An 18,632-nucleotide genomic window follows, 5' to 3' on the forward strand; every position below is an offset into this window, starting at 1 on the left:
GGCTGAATTAAATTAGTTTGGAATCATGCTAACATTTCATAATTGAGTGAATACTAAAACACAGCTGGGCTGATAGCTGCAGGTCTTAATTTTTGCAGATTATTTGACCACATTAACAATGTTTAGATATTGCAATTTATCCCTGAAGTCTGCACTTAAATCTTTTGAGTAGTTGTCAAAACTGCTGTAGAGATATCTCAGCGTGGACCAAAGTGATGAACCAACCAAGTGACTGACATTAAGGTAAATTACTGCTGTCACATCACAGAAAATGAAAGTTGACATATGTCTTTCCAAAGACAATGTCCTCATTAGTGAGGATAATCCACAGACTGTGCCGTGAACTGATTCCAATGTCAACTTTAAAGTTTAAATTACAAATTCTTCTGAATAAAACATCATATAACATGCTGTTTTTAAGTCTGACGCAGACGCAGAGAGTAACGGGACAATAATCCAGAAGATGACACAGGGAGGTTTGATTTTCTTGCCGACATCCACTCTGGCCGCTTTGATATTTTCTGCATTACTGCTCTGAGGATAATGAGGCTCTTTTACTCTCCGTCTGTTTGACTCCGTGGTCGGCCTCTGCACTTGTGAGAGGGGCACCTGAGTTCCCATGAGGACACTCGGCTCCACACTCCTCCGAACGCTGCAGCCAATTGCAAACTTTGTGATGCCCGTCTCCACGGTGATCGCTTCTGACTGACAGGCATGAAGACAAGGTCCACCGGTCGCTCTGATCAAAGTCTCCTGCAATTACTAGTGTGTGCGGTTGGGGGGGTGTTTGTGGCCTGTATCACCCACACCGAAGTCAGTCATGTAAATCATTAAGGTAATGACTGCACATTTTAATAATAAATAAAATTCTGCTTTTATGTCGTCCTGGGACAAAACAAACACACGCTGCAGAGAGAAAGAGGCGATGAGAAGACAGGAAATTAAAAACTTCGAGGTGATCCGTAAAGGGAGTTCACATCCGACCGCTGGTCCACGTTCCATGTGGCCTAAACACAACTAAACATTATGCGCGCACCAGGCCCCTCTGTTGCTAATGGCTATTACTGCCTGTATACCATTGTAGGCCTCACAATAGCAATCATGCTGGGATTTTGTGTGGCGCTTGCTGGCAACAGTTATTAGCCTCCCAAAAGAAACTTAAAGGGGAAGCAGTCAAGAGAAGAACAAGAAGATTTGGGGTCCCAGCCGGGGTGGGGTGGAGCGGGTCAGCAGGATGGAAGGAGCTGTGTTGTGGGGGGGCGGGGAGTGAGGTCAGAGGGTAACACCAAAGCGGAAATGGGGGTGCGCAGGGGGAACAATGGACTGGGCTGGACTAAGATGGACAAAGCTTGGAGGGAGGGTGGACAGTGCACAAAACACAGGAAGATGAGGAGAAAAAGATGAGGGGACAGAATGGAGGGGAGCCACAACAGATGGTAAAGGCTGGTCGGAGAGGGAGAGAGAGAGAGGGAGAGGGAGAAAGGGGCGGCACTGAAAGGATGAAGGGGGAGAAAGCTGAAAAGCTGTTGGCGACACATGCATCATGACGGTAACAGCGAGGAAGAAAGACTGAACACCTAAACATGTCTGGGTCCCATATGGTGACGATGTAGAGCAACAGGGTTCACGTGTTTGCCGCTTTCAGGGGTGACTCTAAACAAAACCCCTCCAACAAACCTGATGTGTAGTGTTCAGGTCTCTCCTGTTGTTTACCCGGTGACTACTGAAACACCTGAGGACCTTCAAAAAAGCTTAACACAATCACAATGCAACCCACAAGTAAAGAACCAAAATAAGGGAATTATGGTGTGTAAGCATTCATTATAAGAGGAACACTTCAAATGTTAAAAAAACGACGTATTCTTTAAGTGAATAGCAGTGTGGGAGGCCACGTTAAGCAAGATCAGCGCAGAAAAAAACACACGTTTCAGCACTTGTGCACCGGGAATCATTGCCTCTAATGGGATCATCAATACTGAGGTGTTTCTCCAGCTATTATGGCCTAATTATGTGGCTCATCTCGACTCACTGACCGCAAAGAGACATGCGCCCGCTCGGCTACATTTATAAAACTTGTCATTAAGTGGACGCATTTATCTTTGCGGGAGCGTGCAGGGGAAGCAGGGAGAGGCGGTGCGGGAGCGCGCACCGAGACGGACGGCCAACTCTCATCAACGTGAGTGAGAATAAGATGCTGCTAACCACTGTTTATTATACATATTATGTTGTTTCATTATTCAATAGTCTTTGTTTACATGATTTGTACTTTTGGTCTGACTGCCTTGCCGTTTGGATTTCTTCATTTTGACTGTTTATCTCGGGCCTTTTCTATCATTTTTTACCCTTTTGAAGACAGTACAGTTGCAAGCATTTAAAGTACAGATAAAATACCTGCATTACGATTTGTGATCTGGAAAGCTAAGTCGTTTCCAGTTCCACTTTTCAGTAAGAAAACCAAGCAACGGGGACAATAGTTATGCATGATGTCTTATCTCTGAAGTCGGAAATGTTTGCTCTGACCTTTTCCCCTCAGCTCTTGTTGCCACCTGTCGCCGCAGGTTACATGCTTCTTCTTCTTCTTCTTTTTTTTTTTTTTTTTTTTGCTAACACAAAACTTTGCTTGGGGAAGTAAATCCGGAGATAAACACGGCACACCCGGAAAAAAATAATGAGAATACGCATGGCATGTATTATTTCCTTTCTTGAAGAGTTTAAAATGTATAATAAGAATCAACCTTTCAAAGTTTCTGGGTGAGACTTATATATATAATTAATCAGCTGCACAACAATACACATAAAAGAAAAAAATAATGGATCCTACATTTGGATGCACATTAAAAAAAAGTGTAAATGTGCGTTCAAGACTGCGAAAAGTCTGCAAAAATGCTTTTGACGAGTCTTTATGAGACACGGTTTAATGTACAGGAGCGACACAAGAAATCCAGAAAACTGCATATCTTGTCTGACGAGGATTAGTTTTGGATAGTTTCGGATTTGTGAATCAAAATGAACATATTAAATATTATGTCTCAGCTTGTAAGTAGATAGGGTTTTAGCAGCGGCTCCAGCAGGTTCCTGCTGTGGGCATCTCCGTGTGGTGTCACATCTCTGTTAGAACAAAATCGTGTAGGCCCGAGTTCTTAAAAAGAAAACATAACAGTTACAACATCGCAGTTGCATCCTCTCGTTATGTCACAAACTTTATTTAAAAACAGGAAATGTAGGCTCGTCCCATAATCATATTTCCTTTTTTTTGAGTGACAATATAAAGATTTCAGTTCCTGTAAAACTGGGAACATGTGTAACTCTATCGAAAGAGTGTTTATTTTAATTATTACGAATCTTTAAGTGTCTCGAAAGTCCAAAGTCAGAATGAATAGATTATGGTGGAGCTTTTATTCATCCTCTTTTTCTGTAGCCTCTGAAAGAATCCCCAATGAACTAAAATGACACATACCTGATTCCTGACAACCACTTATTTGACATCGCGTTTAAGAACTTCTACCAAAAAACAAACAAACAAACAAACAAAAATCCTAATGTCCATTGAACTCCATTCCAGTAGGATACTTTCGTAATATTGGTGCCTGCGTGCGTTATGAGACTCCGGATTTAGGGCGTGTATGAATTCTGCCCCCTGGCAAGTGGGCCCATATAATTAAGATCTATTTTAATTCACGGTATCATCGCGATAGATACCAATCTGTGAGTTTTAATCCCTTGTTAAACTCTGGGTAACCTCCCTGTCTCTCTTCTGCCACTTCTCCCTCCGGGCACTTGTCATTTTCTGTGCGCTGTGGTCACTTTACAGAGGACTGTCTCTGTTTCCAGCTAATGTTGTGATTCCCTTTAATCTCTTGACAGTTTTATTTATTTTAAAACAGTCTGCCCATTGTCTCGCAGCGGCACTGATGTAGCCGTTCAAAGACGAGCCATGAAGGACTTCAATCACGAACTGAAAGCCTGCATATCTTGGGTCTTCTTCCACATCACAGGGGCATTTCTGCCATCGTGTCTTTATATCAACTTCTCTAAAAAAAATAAAAAAATAATAAATTAAAAAAAAGTCCATATGGCTGAATAAACCCTGGCACAGACTACTCGGTGCCATGGCTGGGCGTCATTAGAGGTGTTGTGTTTGTTTTACAGGCTTGTGAGAACAACATTAGGAGTGTTTTAAACTCACCGGGTTCCTGACACCCCGGTGTGACATCACGCTTATACAGGGGCCCGCTTTACGCACGCTGCAGAACGCGAAATCAAGAGGCTTCCAGTCGTTTTCATCCACGGATACACAAATGCACCGTAAAGCAACCACATTAAAGCACACATGTGCATCCTCGCCGGACTGACATAGAAATAAATAATCTACAGGGTCTTCAAGGAGCAAAGAGACGATCAAAGTGAGCCGTAAAATGTGAAGAAACACAGCTGAAGATTTTCATAGGATGCTGATGTTCACACTAAAAAGAAATTCTGTATGTTTAGGATTTAAAAAAAAAATAAAATTTTCATCTTACAAATAGAGACAATCTATTTTCTGATTTATTCTCATTTGATATTTCGAACTAAATGTAAGTAAATGAGAAAGTTGAGATACAGAAATATAGAAGAATATAGAAACCAAATTCATATTGTATCGTGGCTAAATGCAGATCCAATAGAAGCAAACTCTTCCTTAAAAATTATTTCTAAAAAAAAAAAAAACTCACCTGACCTGATTTTATCATCACAGATGTTTAAACTTATATGAAAATAAAAAGTTTTGTTTTGTTAAAGTAGATTTATCATCTACACGTTCTTCACACTGATAACAAATAAACACATTGCGATTTAAACCACCAAAAAGTGAGACTTAATTTTATTTATTTATTTTTTTATTTATTTTTTCATCTTTCGTTACGGCTAAAATTGTTCCCCGACAGAGGCCTTTTGAATCATATTAGTTTGGTCAGTTATTCTGGAACCAAATCTGGTTTCTGTCCAGCGCTCAGGTGTAGTTTACCTGTCGTGAATAAACCGCGAGGCATCGCAGCAATTCGAGCGCCGAATTGCTTGTGGACCTCAGGAAGCAATGTCACATGCCTGTACACAGTCTAATCAGAGGTGAATGGGAACAAGCCGTCTCCTTGACAAGTGTTTCCGTACAGTCACTCACTGGGTGTAATGCCATCAAAACACGGGTTCAGTCATCCTGTCTTTTTTCTTTTTCTTTCTTTCTTTCCTTTTTTTTTTTTTTTTAATATAAGGGGGCTGCACTTCTTCTTGTTCTTTTCCCCCAGTAAACCACACCTTCCCATTCCTCCTCGTCCAATGGCTGCAGGGCTCACTCCTCTACGCAGCCCCGGTTGGATAAAACCTGGCTCAGTGTTGGCTGCGCGCAGCACAACACAACACAACACGACCGCAGACGTCTTTCTCTTCCAACACAGCTCGGACACGCGCAGCGCTACGCGACAAGGGTCCCGTCATTTGGATAATATCAGAATATTAATTGGGGGAACGTTTTCGATTGCACCTCCGTCTTGGCAAGGTAAGTTCTCGCCTGTGTATCTCGAATGAAAATCTGGAGAGAATCTGAGGAGACTTAATTGATCCAGAAAATGTGAAAGAAAATAGACGTGGACTTAATACTGTTCTATTTAGGTCAATCAAAGACAAATAAGCGTGATTAATGACAGCAATTAAGAGGTAAATATGTGTCCAGGAAAGCAGAAAGTTTTTTATTTTTTTTTGTGTGTGTGTGTGTGTATGTGTGGGGGGAAAGTGATAGTGGTGCGTAAAGATAATTAAATTTACGCATTATAAAATAAAGCTTCTAGACATGGTATTTAGTTTTTCCCTGCTCCTAAAAAAATACCCCTAAAATCAAGAAGCCGTGTCTGGGCTCAGTATAAATCTCGATTTCTCAGCCTGAAAGGCTTTTCACATATTTATTTATTTTAACTTAAAACTGCAAAACACGGAAGATAAGAAAAGGACGCATGTTTGTGTGCAGATGCCAAATAAGAGGCGTTTGTAATCGTGCGTAAAATACGAAACTTTCCCACAGAATCCTGCTGGAATTGGTTGTTAAAATTGTTCTATTAATCTGTAATAATCATTAATTAATATGCACGAGTATTAACAGTGGCCTCAAAGGGATTTAAGTAAAAACATTGCCACGATAATAGTTGCCTAATTTGATTAATTTGACATATACATTAAAAGAAAAATATGGCAAGTTATTTTGTTTCTGTTCTGGATCTAAATTAAATTATTTTTTCTATAATTATCTTTTCACGAGTCCTGGATTTTGTTTATGATTTGGAAGACTCCGTTTCAGCATCAAATATCTGCAGTGTGGCACAAAACGTGCCTCACGTGTTGTAAATTGCAGTTAAAATGAAAATGCAAATAGATATTCATCAAGGACACGTCTGGAAACAGCATTAAAAAGACACTTTTCAACAAATATTTAACTAAATTCCAATGGTGCCAGCTGAGTTTATTAAAGTACAAACATTGACAGATAAAATTGTATTTAGCCTGGCAGTGCACAGTGGGTTTAAATTCTAACACTGACAGTCAAAATAAGTCTGAATCAAACCGGAGGCTGCAGCCTATTGTGTGCTGTCAAAGTGTGTCTTTCCGCATTCATTAAACGGTGTGACAGCCTGCTAATTGTTTGGTTAATTTTAAGATGCCATACCCGGCAGGACATGACAACAGTGACATGGAGCTTTACAAAAGACAAGTTACTTTTTTAAACGTGACAGATCCACACATAAACACAGTACCTTAATTAGCTCATTCCTTATTTCCCATTTAAAGCAAGAGATCAGGCAGTTTCCACAATCATTATGAAATCCACAGCTGTCCTTTCTGTGAGGTCTTCCTTCAGGTGCTGCCTCTTTCTCATTTTACTGAACACATCACTTAACGTCTTGTTTTTCCTCTGAGCTTCTCGGAGTTAAAGTTCATTTAGCAGAGTGAAGAAGTGTACTGTTCGGGTTGAGCAGATGGAGGCTGTAAACAAGGCTTACGTATGACCAATATCAGCTGCCAGCCTCCACATTTTAAAACAGATTTAGCATCTCCCACTTAGGAGTCCAGATCCTGACAATTTGCCTCATCTTTTTACCACATCAGTCTTATTTTCCTTCTCACATTTTAATTGCCGTTCGCTTTAACGTGCCAAAGATGATCTTCAACAACAGACACATTCCTTATCCTTGAAGTTTTTATACATCGTTATATATTTATATAATCATTTTGTGAGTCAAGACCCAAACTAAAATAGATTTGCCGGCTGTAATAGTTCAAATGTGATTAACGACACCAGTCAATCATAATTACAAAGTGCATAATGAAGGGAAATTTTACGTTTAATAGGAGCAGCCATGTGAGATGGCTAAAGAGGCAGAGAATCTTTTGCAAATATTGATCTTGACATGGAGGTTTTTACACATGCACAGGCCTTAAAGTGGCCAAATGGATGTCCTCATTCATGTTCAGAAAGAAACTCAGGCAGGAACAGGTGACGTGCTTACATGGTTGTGTCATGGAGACGCAGAGACAGCCAGCAGAGTGTCTGTTCTGTTGTGAGGCATCACATCTGACAAACAGCCCGGCTTCATGAACCCCCTGTCGCCCTGCAGCTTGTGATCGGCGGTGCACACTCATGCCAGACAAAGCAGGACGTGGAGTAAAAACACTTTAACTGGGACAAGCGTGGAGAGGAGAGCGTCACGTTCAGCTGGTGGAGCAAAGACCAAAAACTCAGGGATATGTCCAATAACACTGGAAGAGGTAAATACACAACGCAAGCTGGTTCCTCTCCTGCTTCTGCTGCCGTCTGGTCCGTTTATCTGGACATACATTTCACATTTCCTGGCATCAACAAACACCTTTGTTAAGACAGATGTTCTTAAACGTCCGCAAGGCTCGGCCATGAGACCTGTCTCCACTCCATTTAGATCAACTGTACCCCTTTGATTTTATGTAGGTTGAAGTCTGGAAACGTAAATTTCATATTTATGATCTAGTTGCACACAGATACACAGAAAAGGTGTCACTCCTCCAGCAATCATTAATAAGTAGAGGCTGCTGTATAACAGGGTAACTAAAGACAACATGGTAATTATACAAAATATGTCTGTTGTTGACAACTAACTGCACGTGAACTGACACTTAAGTCGTTACACCCTTGCTTTTGGCTGAATAGCCATTTTTAAAATGTTTATTTAATCCATTTGGTGCCAAGGAGGAGTTAGGTAAAGGGTTGCCATGTTGGGTATGAGTTTGAAACCACGGCTTAATGTTTATTTGACGCGTATTTATCCAAGATCTGGCCTGATAACCAAAATAAGGGCCGCCTGCAAAACACTTCTATCTATCTATCTATCTATCTATCTATCTATCTATCTATCTATCTATCTATCTAGAAAAACGTTAGAAAAGTTTTTGCGTCATGAATTCTTTGTTGTTGTTGGGCTTTTTTTTAGGCGTTTTTCTGTGCGCCATGCGCGTCCTTGCGCGCTCATCCCCCCCGGGGCTGCTCCGCTTTAATATCCTGCAGGTTGATGAAGCTTGGCGGGGAGATTTTTTTCCACACTCCGCTGGCAGCGTTAATAGAGGCTGCCCTCCTTCACTCCCCTCCTCTCCTCTACCCTCCCCCCTCCCTCCCCTCCCCTGCCTCCCCTCCCTACTTCTCTCTCGGCCTCGTCCGGCCGCTGTTTGATGTGGAAATGGGAGCTGGGAAAAGGCTGAGAGAAACGAGCGACTCAATGGGTTAAATTAAAAAGCTACGGCAGAGTCACCACCGCCGCAGCCTACGGAGGACACACGGGAGGCTGCTCGTCCAGCGCATTTTGTTGGCTGTTGTTCATTTAGAAGGAGCAGCTTTGACAGGTCTGAGGACGAGTTGGTGCAGCCGAGCTTCCTTTTAACAATCATTTATATGGTTAAAAAAACAGGAAGTTTTAATGAATCATTTATTTTCAATTATTCACTGATCTCATAACCTCAGTGTCAGTTTCTGCTGCATTAAAAATTCAAACCTACGTATCTAAATATAGCAGGAAACCATTTGTTTTTTGTTATTTTCCAATAAACCAATGTACGCACATGCCTATTTAAAAAAATAAATAGAAAAAACAAAACATAAATTACACACAATGTTAGACACTACATGGATGTATGCCAGAGGAAATTAAATACTAAAGAGTTTTCATATTTTTAAATAAGAAGCCTGGAAATTCACACAAACCTGTGGAATTGGGGCTGATAATATAAAGTATCTGTGGAGCAATTTCATGTTTTTTTTAACCATTTAAATTTATTTGACATTTTAAATTGTACTTACAAAGATAGAAGAATCAATATAGTTTCTTTACTAAATGACACTTTAGCGCAGTATTTAAAATGTAAAACAACATCAGTCACTTCCACTAAAGCCAGAGGCCTTAACTGAATGAGCGGCATATAAATGAGAATTGGGAGAATAAGCCTGAAGGTGTTATTTATAATGAGGCGATTAGACTGTAGGAATAATCAAATTTTTACTCAAGCTCGCAAATAAAGGAGCTAAATAGAGAAACCTTGAATTTTCACTGTGATTCACTGCGTCAGACATTTGTCACAATTAAATGTTTTTCTTTGGGCAGTTTTAACCCAGATGTAAATATCTGTCAGACAGCATTTAGAAGTTTCACAGTAACGTCAGCGACTCACGAGCATCCCGTTTGTGCACAGCTTTCATCATTTCCTGTTTCCTTTAAGTTTTTAATGTAAAGCTGCTCAGTCTACATTAATGTAAGAAAGAGGAAGTCTGAGGATTTCGCTTAAAGACTTTAATGTTGTGTTTGTATGAATGTCCACACATCTGTTTCACTGAGCGGAACAGCTGCATAATTTCTATCTTAAATCTGAAGAACATCAGCTGTACATGGTGATGTGTGTGTCCAGATGAGTTGTTGTTGTTTTGTTTGTTTTTTTGTCTCAGGTTCCATGACATTTATGAGTGTTCATCCCCCCTCCTCCCCCAGGTCATGGGGGTCTTAACCAACTAGGTGGAATGTTTGTCAATGGCCGCCCACTTCCGGAGGTGATCCGGCAACGCATCGTGGACATGGCCCACCAGGGGGTTCGGCCCTGTGACATCTCCCGGCAGCTCAGAGTCAGCCACGGCTGCGTCAGCAAGATCCTGGGCCGGTGAGCTCACCTCATAAGCACCTTTACTCAACTTCCTGTTACTGTTAAACAGCCTCTTCGTGTTGTTTGACCTCTGTCTAATGTTTGCACACAGTATCGGGGACATTGTGGTGACTGAAACCACGTTTTACTCATGCCCCCCCTTTTTTTCCCCTTCAGCTACTACGAGACCGGCAGCATCAAGCCTGGTGTGATTGGCGGCTCCAAGCCCAAAGTGGCCACCCCAAAAGTTGTGGATAAGATCGCAGAGTACAAGAGGCAGAATCCCACCATGTTTGCCTGGGAAATCAGAGATCGGCTGTTGGCAGAGGGAGTGTGTGATGGTGACACGGTGCCCAGCGTGAGCTCCATTAACAGGTGACAAGCTGCATTATGAATGAAATCATGTTAGCGACACAACTATGTCTCCCTGGCTCCGGTGGCTAAGCAGCATGTAGCGATCGGCCTTGTTGAATGTCAGAAGGACGATGGATGAGTTAGAATTTTTGAGTGTGCTATTGGGATTAAGATGTCCCATTTAATAAAGCTAACATTTCTTGAACAATGCCAGTGCTTCAATTCTACTCCAGGACATTCAAAAATAGCAATACATTTTAAATGATTGTTTTTATTTCAGAATAATTCGGACAAAGGTTCAGCAGCCGTTTAATCTCCCACTGGATGGAAAAGGTCTGAGTCCAGGACAAACATTAAGTAAGTCTCTACCTTTTCCTAACACATACATGATGATCTTTCATATCACTAGGCATTGTCATAGGATTCCCAAAGATTAAGGTTAAAGAGTCTTCTCATAGTTCTCTACAAGGATTAAGTTCTTGAGGCAACAGGCAACATTCTGTTTCTTCTCTCTTAGTTCCAAGTTCAGCGGTCACCCCTCCTGAGTCTCCGCAGTCCGACTCTTTGGGCTCCACCTACTCCATCAGCGGCTTGTTGGGTATCCCCCAACCCAGCGCAGAGGGCAAGAGGAGCCACGATGACAGTAAGAATTAGGTTACATAAAGTGAATGCCGCAATTTGGAGGGAAATTTGTTAGCTGTGAGTTGGCGTGAAAGACGGAAGAGTGATGCTAGTCACACCGAAACAGAAAGGAAAAAGAGGTGAATGTGGCTTGAAAGATGAAAAACAGCTTCAGACTGCTTTATTTAATTACTTACTTGACATTTATTGCTTCCATTAACTGCATTTTTTTCCTGTTTTGTGGACAAATGATGCAGAGTCATAATGTGGTGTTGTGAAATTTATATTTAATTTATTTGTGAAACTCCAATACTTAGGAAAAATGTCACAATTTGAGTAGGAGCTAGCTCGCTTCTAGCTTTGCTAGAAAATGCAAATTTCTGATGTAACATGAAACTGTTGTTTGCCGTTTATCATTAAGTTAATCATTGAGGTTATTGACTTCAGGTGATCCTCGCACAGCCACTACAACAGTCACTATAATGAGTGCAATTAAGTTGTCATTGGAACTATAATCATTTATATTTACATACAGTAGTTGGATTATAATATCTTTTTTTTGCAGAAACCTGTAAGATTTAAACCATTACTAATTGGTTACATATATAGAACAAAGAGCAGTGGGACTACAACAGAGTCCTGAGGGACACCACATGTGACGAAGATCACCTTTAACCTAAAGGGACAACCTGTGTTTAGTTACTTTCTGTTCATGTAGTCAGGGAACGCTTGAAGAGTTTCATACATGACAGTGATTTGTTCTTACATTTTCCCTTGTTGCCTCTCAGGTGATCAGGAGAGTTGTCGGCACAGTGTGGACTCTCAGGGCAGCGGGGGCGTCCCGAGGAAACAGATGAGAGTGGATCATTTCTCTGCAGCCACACAACATCTAGACTGCGGGTTTGACCGTCATCATTTTCCATCGGACTCATTTAACTCCGCCTCGAGCAGCAAGACAGAACAGGTAGCATAGAAAAAATAGTGAAATGCACCCCTTTTGTTTTGGTGCACTTTTGCTGAACATTCGGAAAAAAAGTAAGCAGTGTCAACACCAATAGCTAATCCCTGTTCATCATCCCCAGACTTTGTACCCGCTTTCCCTCATCAATGGCAGCCTAGATGAAGCCAAGACCAGCCTCTCAACATCCAGCTCTGCTATTGGACGGAATCTGTCGGCGCACCAGAGCTACACCATGGTGACCGGTGAGACGCTTAATGTTAGATTTTGCCCTTTGAAGTCCTCCACACACGTTTTAAATGAATCAGTGCAACGCTCACCCCATAGCCGCTGTTTATTTTGGACATCTTTCTTTGTTTTAAGTTTGTCATCTTCACCGCTTGTTTTCATTTTCCCGCCATGCCTGCCCCCGCACTCTGGCTCTCATCACCTCAGAGCCCCTCCAGACGCTGCCGCTGTGTCTGAAACAGGAAATGTCCCCAGAAGTGACCAGTACAAGCCCGTCCCCAAACATGGCAGCGTCCAACCTGGCCTTTGTGGAGCTGCAGGCGCTGCAGAAACCTGTTTCTCTCAGCAGCAGCTGCAGTAGCTCCAACCATTTCCCCAACACCTTCAACTCATTTTCCCATCATGCACCAGTGTACGGGCAGTTCAGCAGCCAACCTATCATCTCAGGTAATGCAGCCATCCATCTCATTCATGTCTGCATCCATTGACATGCAAATAAATAGGTAATCATTTGTGTGTTTTTTTTATCAATGTTGGAAACTCCCAGGCTAGACTACAAAATTGGGAGAAACAGAAATGGTTCAGACCAAAGAAGCTAAAATACGTTTTAAGCTGAATGTTTTTGGTATTCTATCTTCAAAAAGATTTAAATCACCTCCCTTTTCTTTACATCTTCATGCCTCAGCCAACATAATGTAGTCTGAAAGAGAAGTGGGCCCACAACAGAGCCTTGAGGGGCACCAAATGTCAGATGATCTGAAGAAGACCACCTACAGTGTCACTTATGATCTGACGGGCGGTAAAGATGTGCGTTTGTTGTGTGTTTTCAGGGCGTGACATGGTGAGCTCCACCCTGCCAGGCTACCCACCTCACATCCCCTCCCCGGCCCAGTCAGGATACACCTCCTCTGCCATCACGGGTATGGTAGCAGGTAAGAAACTCACCAGAAGCCAAGGATTAAAATAGAAATCGGAGGGCGATGAATGAGTCAGACAGGTGGAAAGAACGAGAAGGGAGGGTGATGAAAGCAGGAAGAGAAGGAATAAAGAGAAGGAGAGGACTGGATGGAGGCTTGTAGATTAACAGGGAGACAGGCTGAGTTAATGAGTAGCCTTGCCAGGGTGGTGAACTGTGTGTGTGCGCGCGGGTGCGCGGGGCCCGGGGGGTACAGGGACCAGGTTGGGGGTTCCGCCCTGCTGCCCACACCCCCTACCCAGACACCTCTGACCACACATCGCCATGGGAACCAGGGGGCCCAGGAGGGAGATGCAAGAGTGGGCGGAGGGGGTATAAAGTCTGGGTATGAACGAAGAGGAGGAGGTCTTTTCTGCTGTGCGTGGGTGTGTGTGTGTGCACTTGAAATGTGTGCGCGCACTTGTGTGTGTCTGTGTCAAGATGCCTGCATGTGATCAGAGAGGGAGAGAGAGAGGGCGTGTGCGTGTGTGATGTGCCTTTTTTTATTTGAAGTCTGCCCTCCGAAGCGCGAAATGAGAGGGTCTGATTTATTATTTTTCTGGTGGGCTCGCTGTGAGGAAGCGTTGATACACAATTACCGAGCGAAAGGGGGGGGGGTGTTTGGGGGAGGGGGGGTGTAGGAAAGGAGGAGGAGGTGGGGAGCTCAGGGATTCATTCCAGCCAACATAATTACCAATTAGATATTGGAATGTTAAAAAAAGGGAAAAGAAAGAAAAGAGGAGTGCCGGAGAAGCTGAAGCAGGAAGTGTGGGACGAAGAGCGGGAGAAGGAGGAGGAGGCGGAGGAGGAGGACATTTCAGAGGGCAGAGGCTGAGCGATGCAAGGGGCCGAGTGCAGGAGAAAGAGGGCGTAGAGGCTAGCTGTATGCACGCACCACTGGGCTGTGGGATTTTACCCTCAGCCATCCACCTGCACCACAGATTAATGGTTTACAGGCTGCACTAACTGTTGGTGAATTATGAGCTAAGGCTGAGCAGAGGCTGGCACGCAGACAAACAAGCCCACTCCACAGAGCTCTCAGCTATTTGCCATTTAATAACAAATGTCTCCTTTGTCGTGTTTTTATCGATAGTTTTATCGTGTGTGTGTTTCTTTTGTTTTTTTTTTCCGCAGCAGGTGCAGACTACTCGGGTCAGACCTACAGCCATTCACCCTACACCTCCTACAGCGAAGCCTGGAGGTTCACCAACTCCAGCATACTAGGTGAGTAGCAACACACAAACTCTCACAAACACATCACTTCTGAATATGGTTTTGTCGGGTTTTAAATGTAAACTTCACAATAAAATGCATTATTTTTGATTATTTAGAGGTTTTTCTGTTCGTGAGGCTAAACAAAAATGTGGACGGACTCACTTCTTCTGACCTTACGATTCAAAAACATTTCCTCATGACCAGAATTTAAATGAACGGCTGCCAGGAAATGAGTGCTTTTGTAACATGTCTTATAAGGTCATTTTTAAGTCGCCTTGAAACCATTAAATCCCATTAAAAACATGCTTCAGGTACCACACTCAGCATACCTTTGATATAATTAATTATATTTGTTTGACCTGTATTTTATCAGAAAAGTCTCATTAATTCTGCAGACGACAATTGACAAAACAAGGCAAAAGTTTTATACAGAAAATTTAAACTAATTTCACAGATTCGAAAAACCTTCAAAAATAGGTTTTAGCCGCATAGGTCTTGTTGTCTGTACTATAAAATGAACTTGCAGTACCTTTCTCCTGCCCATAGATAGAGTCACAAAATTAAGAACTGTAAAATTAGAAAGAATTTCCTTATTCTTAAGAGTCTGCTCTGACTTTCTGCTCAGCCGTCTGCTCTCAAACCTTATTTAAGATGGATAAAGAAAGTCTAATCCACAAACACCTTCCAGTTGTGACGGCCTCCATTTGTGACCTCTCCCACTCCGCCTTCTTTCTCCCGCAGGCTCACCCTACTACTACAGCTCGGCCTCCCGCACAGGTCCACCGTCTACGGCCGCCTACGACCACCTCTAGTCCCCGTCGCAGCAACTGGACAGCTCCACATCAGCTGATCGCGGACCAAGGCACGAAAGCCAAAACAGGATGTGGACTTGAGACTCTGCTGATGAACCAGCGCCACATTCTTATTTTTCTAACATCCTCTCACCGTCAGCAACAAGTCTTGCGTTATTTATTTGTCATTACCAATGCCATCTCCAAGGGTAACTGTGACTCATGCACGTTTACACATTGTCAACACTGAACTCCTCCAGGGCCTGTTTGACTCAAGCACGGTGCATATTTTCAGTATAAATCTCTTTAACACTGTTTTGGCCAAAGACTTTTTTTTCCTTTTTTTTTTCTGGCACATCTGCAACTTGACTCCACTGATCCAGTGAATAGGGATATGCAACTTCTTTATACTGAACTATGCCTGCTTTGTTTACAATGCGTTTTTTTTTTATTAAAAAAAAAAAAAGAAAGAAAGAAAAAGTGAATCCTGTCCTACCACGTACAACTAATTAATTCCTATTCTTGGTCTGCTGTATGTCTTGCTTGCAAATTGTTTTGAATTGAATTGATGATTTGTTTTCACTGTAAATTCAGAGTTGAAGAACTTTCCCGTAGAGAACATTTAGGCTAAAACGTTGCCACGGTTAAATCACAGTTTCTGCGAAATATGCCCCTCGAAGACATTCAATGCATCTGTCCAGCAACATGTACATATTGTAAATGATGAATTACTTATAGGGGGAAGTGATGCAATTTTACTCAGAGGACGACTGTTGAGACGAGGGGGGTGTTGTGATTTGGATCTGACTACTAAAACCAACAAGGCTTGAAAATAACTTTTTTGTTTTTGCTTCAGATATGTTTAGTTTGCTGTCATGCTGATGTCCTGATGTTTGGTAAAAACTGTGACTATTTTTTCTTATACTGTTATTAATATTATTGCAGATGTAAATAAGGAATTTCTAAAGAATTATTTTAATTAAAGCATGACAAATTTATTTCTGCCTTCACTGGTGTCTTTTTCTTTGCACTGCTTTTGAAAAAATAAGTAAATTCTGATTTAAAATAAAAAGTAAATGTAGAATAATTTCCTATTATTATTATTATTATTATTATTATTATTAGTATTATTATTATTATTATTATTATTATAGTTTGCGGTCTGCTGCATAGCTTGAACATTTTTTTTTTCTTTTCTTTTTTTTGCAACTCAGCATTTTTCGAAAGGACGAGGTCAATGATCCTGAAAACACGCGCATCTGTTTAATTTCTTTTTTTATTTTCTGCATCATGTAGTTTTATTCGCAATTATTTCGTCCCTCTTCTCGGGCTCATTATTGCGGCGCGTTAACGAGGCCCACCTGGTGCCACCACAGCGCGAGGACGCCGCGAGGAACGACGGAGAGGGCGGCGTCCTCGCGCGCTCGGAGCGTGGCGCGCGGTACAGTCTGCGAGCTCGCGATTATCGATTTCAAAATCAGACACTATTTCATAAAAGTTACAGTGAAAAAAAATGGATATTTTATTTTATTTTATCAGCAACGCATTGTATTTCCAAATTGCATATATCGTAAGGAGTTTTTAAATTTTTTTAATATTTTTTTTAACATTTTTTTTTTTTTTCAATTTTTTAACATTTAACATTTATATCATGTGACTGATGATGACTCTCGTCAGAAAAGTCATCCAATAACACCAGGAGCTTCATGATGTGCGCGATATCTCGCAGCATGATGTTAAAATGTCAAAAATTATACCATGAATTAATAATAAATATGCAATAATAATATAGTTCAAATATAACATACATATAATATGGCAGTGATTTGTTCTCTCTCTCTCTTTTTTTTTTAGCAAATCTTTCCTGTGTTCATTTATTTTACAGTATCTTTTTGTGTATGGTTTTCCCTGATGAAGTGCCCATTTTTAGCTGGTTGCAATTTTGTCTCATATGGGTCTTTTTGTGTGTGTGTGTGTGTGTGTGGAGAGGGGGGACAATTTGGACTTAATTTAGCTCCTGTCTGCTGACATCTGCAGCTATTTTCAGTTCTTCCACACAGTTCACGGCCTGATTCGTGTTTAAAGAAAGCCCTCAGAACTAATTACATAACTCTTCAATCAGACCAATGAAAGTTTTTTGTTTTTCCTTTGTCTGTCAGTCACTTAAAGTCCTTCATATCGGTTCAGCCTGAGCGTTGTCTGTCATGGAAGATCACTTCTGACGTCTCTCTGTTTACAATATGCACTTTTCTTTCTTTCTGCCTCTCCAGGCTTTCAGCCTCCTCACATTTCGACGTGTTCCCGTCTCTACACGCCCCTCTCTTTGTGTCCCTCTCCTCCGGCCACACTACTGTACTCTCCGCATACTGCTCTGTAAACTTTAAACAATAGCTGCACTTCATCCCATTGTCGTCCAAGTGGCCTGGACCGCTCCAGACAGCCCCATCAGCCGGACTGGACATTCATTCTTTTCCAGGTTCCCTGCTCAGGCATGCAGAACACACACATCCATATACATTCATACGTACAGAGGAGCTTTCAAGTCGATGTGCCTCGCAGGAACGCGGAAAGCCTTTTAACTGAACCCATTTTCGGCTGACGCCCAGCCAGAGAAATAACGGCGGCGAACGTTAAACATTAACAGTCCCGCTGCCAAAAGAGAGGAAAACAAAACATTTACACTGCTACGCGGCAGCCACAGCAGAAAGAAGTCCTCTCTGTCTCTCTCCGGGCCTATTAGTGAGGAGGCTTCGGGCCACAGTGCTTCTGGTAATGAGCCCGGCAGCACAATACAGGCAACGGGCCGGAACAGCTGAGGGCAGACAAAGCTGGCAGGACTGGGACTTTACATTTAACACAGAGCCATACTAGCGCTGAGACGGAGAGACGGGCTGAAGAATATGTTGTGCGATAAACCGCCTGTGTGTGTTTGTGGTTTGTGGAGAAGGCTTGTGTCCCATTACCATTATGGGGACAAGCGGAAAGACAGAACAGGGGGCCCCTGGAGAAATCGCTGCCAAAAAGGCAACGGAGGAGTGTGTGGCAATCAGTGGGATGACGGGTCGCGGGTTGTCCCGCGCCAGTCATCTGGAAAGTTCTCCACTTATCTCTGGGCCTGACACGCCGGCCAGCCGATTCAGCCTGGCAAATGCATATTATGTGGGCTGACAGAATTTGTCTTTCCAAATGAGTCGCAGGACACGTTGTCGTTTTAAACGGCGAATGGCGGCGAGGCTGCTGTCTCGACCCCGCCCTTGTCCTGGCGTTTTGTGGCAGGCCCAGATTGTGTGAGTGAACCCATCACCTTGTTCATGAGCTGTTTAGGATTGGGCCT

At 42.3% G+C, this 18,632-nt stretch overlaps 1 protein-coding gene across 5 annotated transcripts; it reads left to right on the forward strand.

The window, feature by feature from the left end:
- Positions 1-4,997: 4,997 nt before the first annotated feature.
- Positions 4,998-16,296, forward strand: pax8 (paired box 8). 5 transcript variants are annotated; one of them, XM_047569093.1, is made up of 12 exons: positions 5,003-5,533; positions 7,641-7,791; positions 10,029-10,194; positions 10,354-10,551; positions 10,811-10,887; positions 11,048-11,173; positions 11,940-12,115; positions 12,234-12,354; positions 12,545-12,784; positions 13,168-13,269; positions 14,427-14,516; positions 15,249-16,296. In XM_047569093.1, the coding sequence occupies exons 2-12, from the start codon at positions 7,770-7,772 to the stop codon at positions 15,317-15,319; spliced, it is 1,389 nt and encodes a 462-aa protein (XP_047425049.1). In that variant the 5' UTR covers positions 5,003-5,533; positions 7,641-7,769; the 3' UTR covers positions 15,320-16,296. The 5 variants fall into 5 exon arrangements, with proteins under 5 accessions (XP_047425046.1, XP_047425047.1, XP_047425049.1 ...); XM_047569094.1 differs by having other exon boundaries at positions 5,004-5,533; positions 10,053-10,194; XM_047569090.1 differs by lacking the exon at positions 7,641-7,791 and having other exon boundaries at positions 4,998-5,533.
- The last annotated feature ends 2,336 nt before the right edge of the window (positions 16,297-18,632 follow it).

This window comes from Mugil cephalus, chromosome 19 (assembly GCF_022458985.1).
Source record: "Mugil cephalus isolate CIBA_MC_2020 chromosome 19, CIBA_Mcephalus_1.1, whole genome shotgun sequence".
Lineage (NCBI taxonomy): Eukaryota > Metazoa > Chordata > Actinopteri > Mugiliformes > Mugilidae > Mugil > Mugil cephalus.

Excerpts from the sequence above, each read along its gene's own strand:
- pax8 (XM_047569090.1), top strand. The coding sequence starts at position 5,167 with ATGCCATCAAAACACGGGTTCAGTCATCCTGTCTTTTTTCTTTTTCTT. Across the intron at positions 10,888-11,047 it reads GAGTCCAGGACAAACATTAA|TTCCAAGTTCAGCGGTCACC; the intron begins GTAAGTCTCTAC and ends CTTCTCTCTTAG. Across the intron at positions 14,517-15,248 it reads CACCAACTCCAGCATACTAG|GCTCACCCTACTACTACAGC; the intron begins GTGAGTAGCAAC and ends TTTCTCCCGCAG.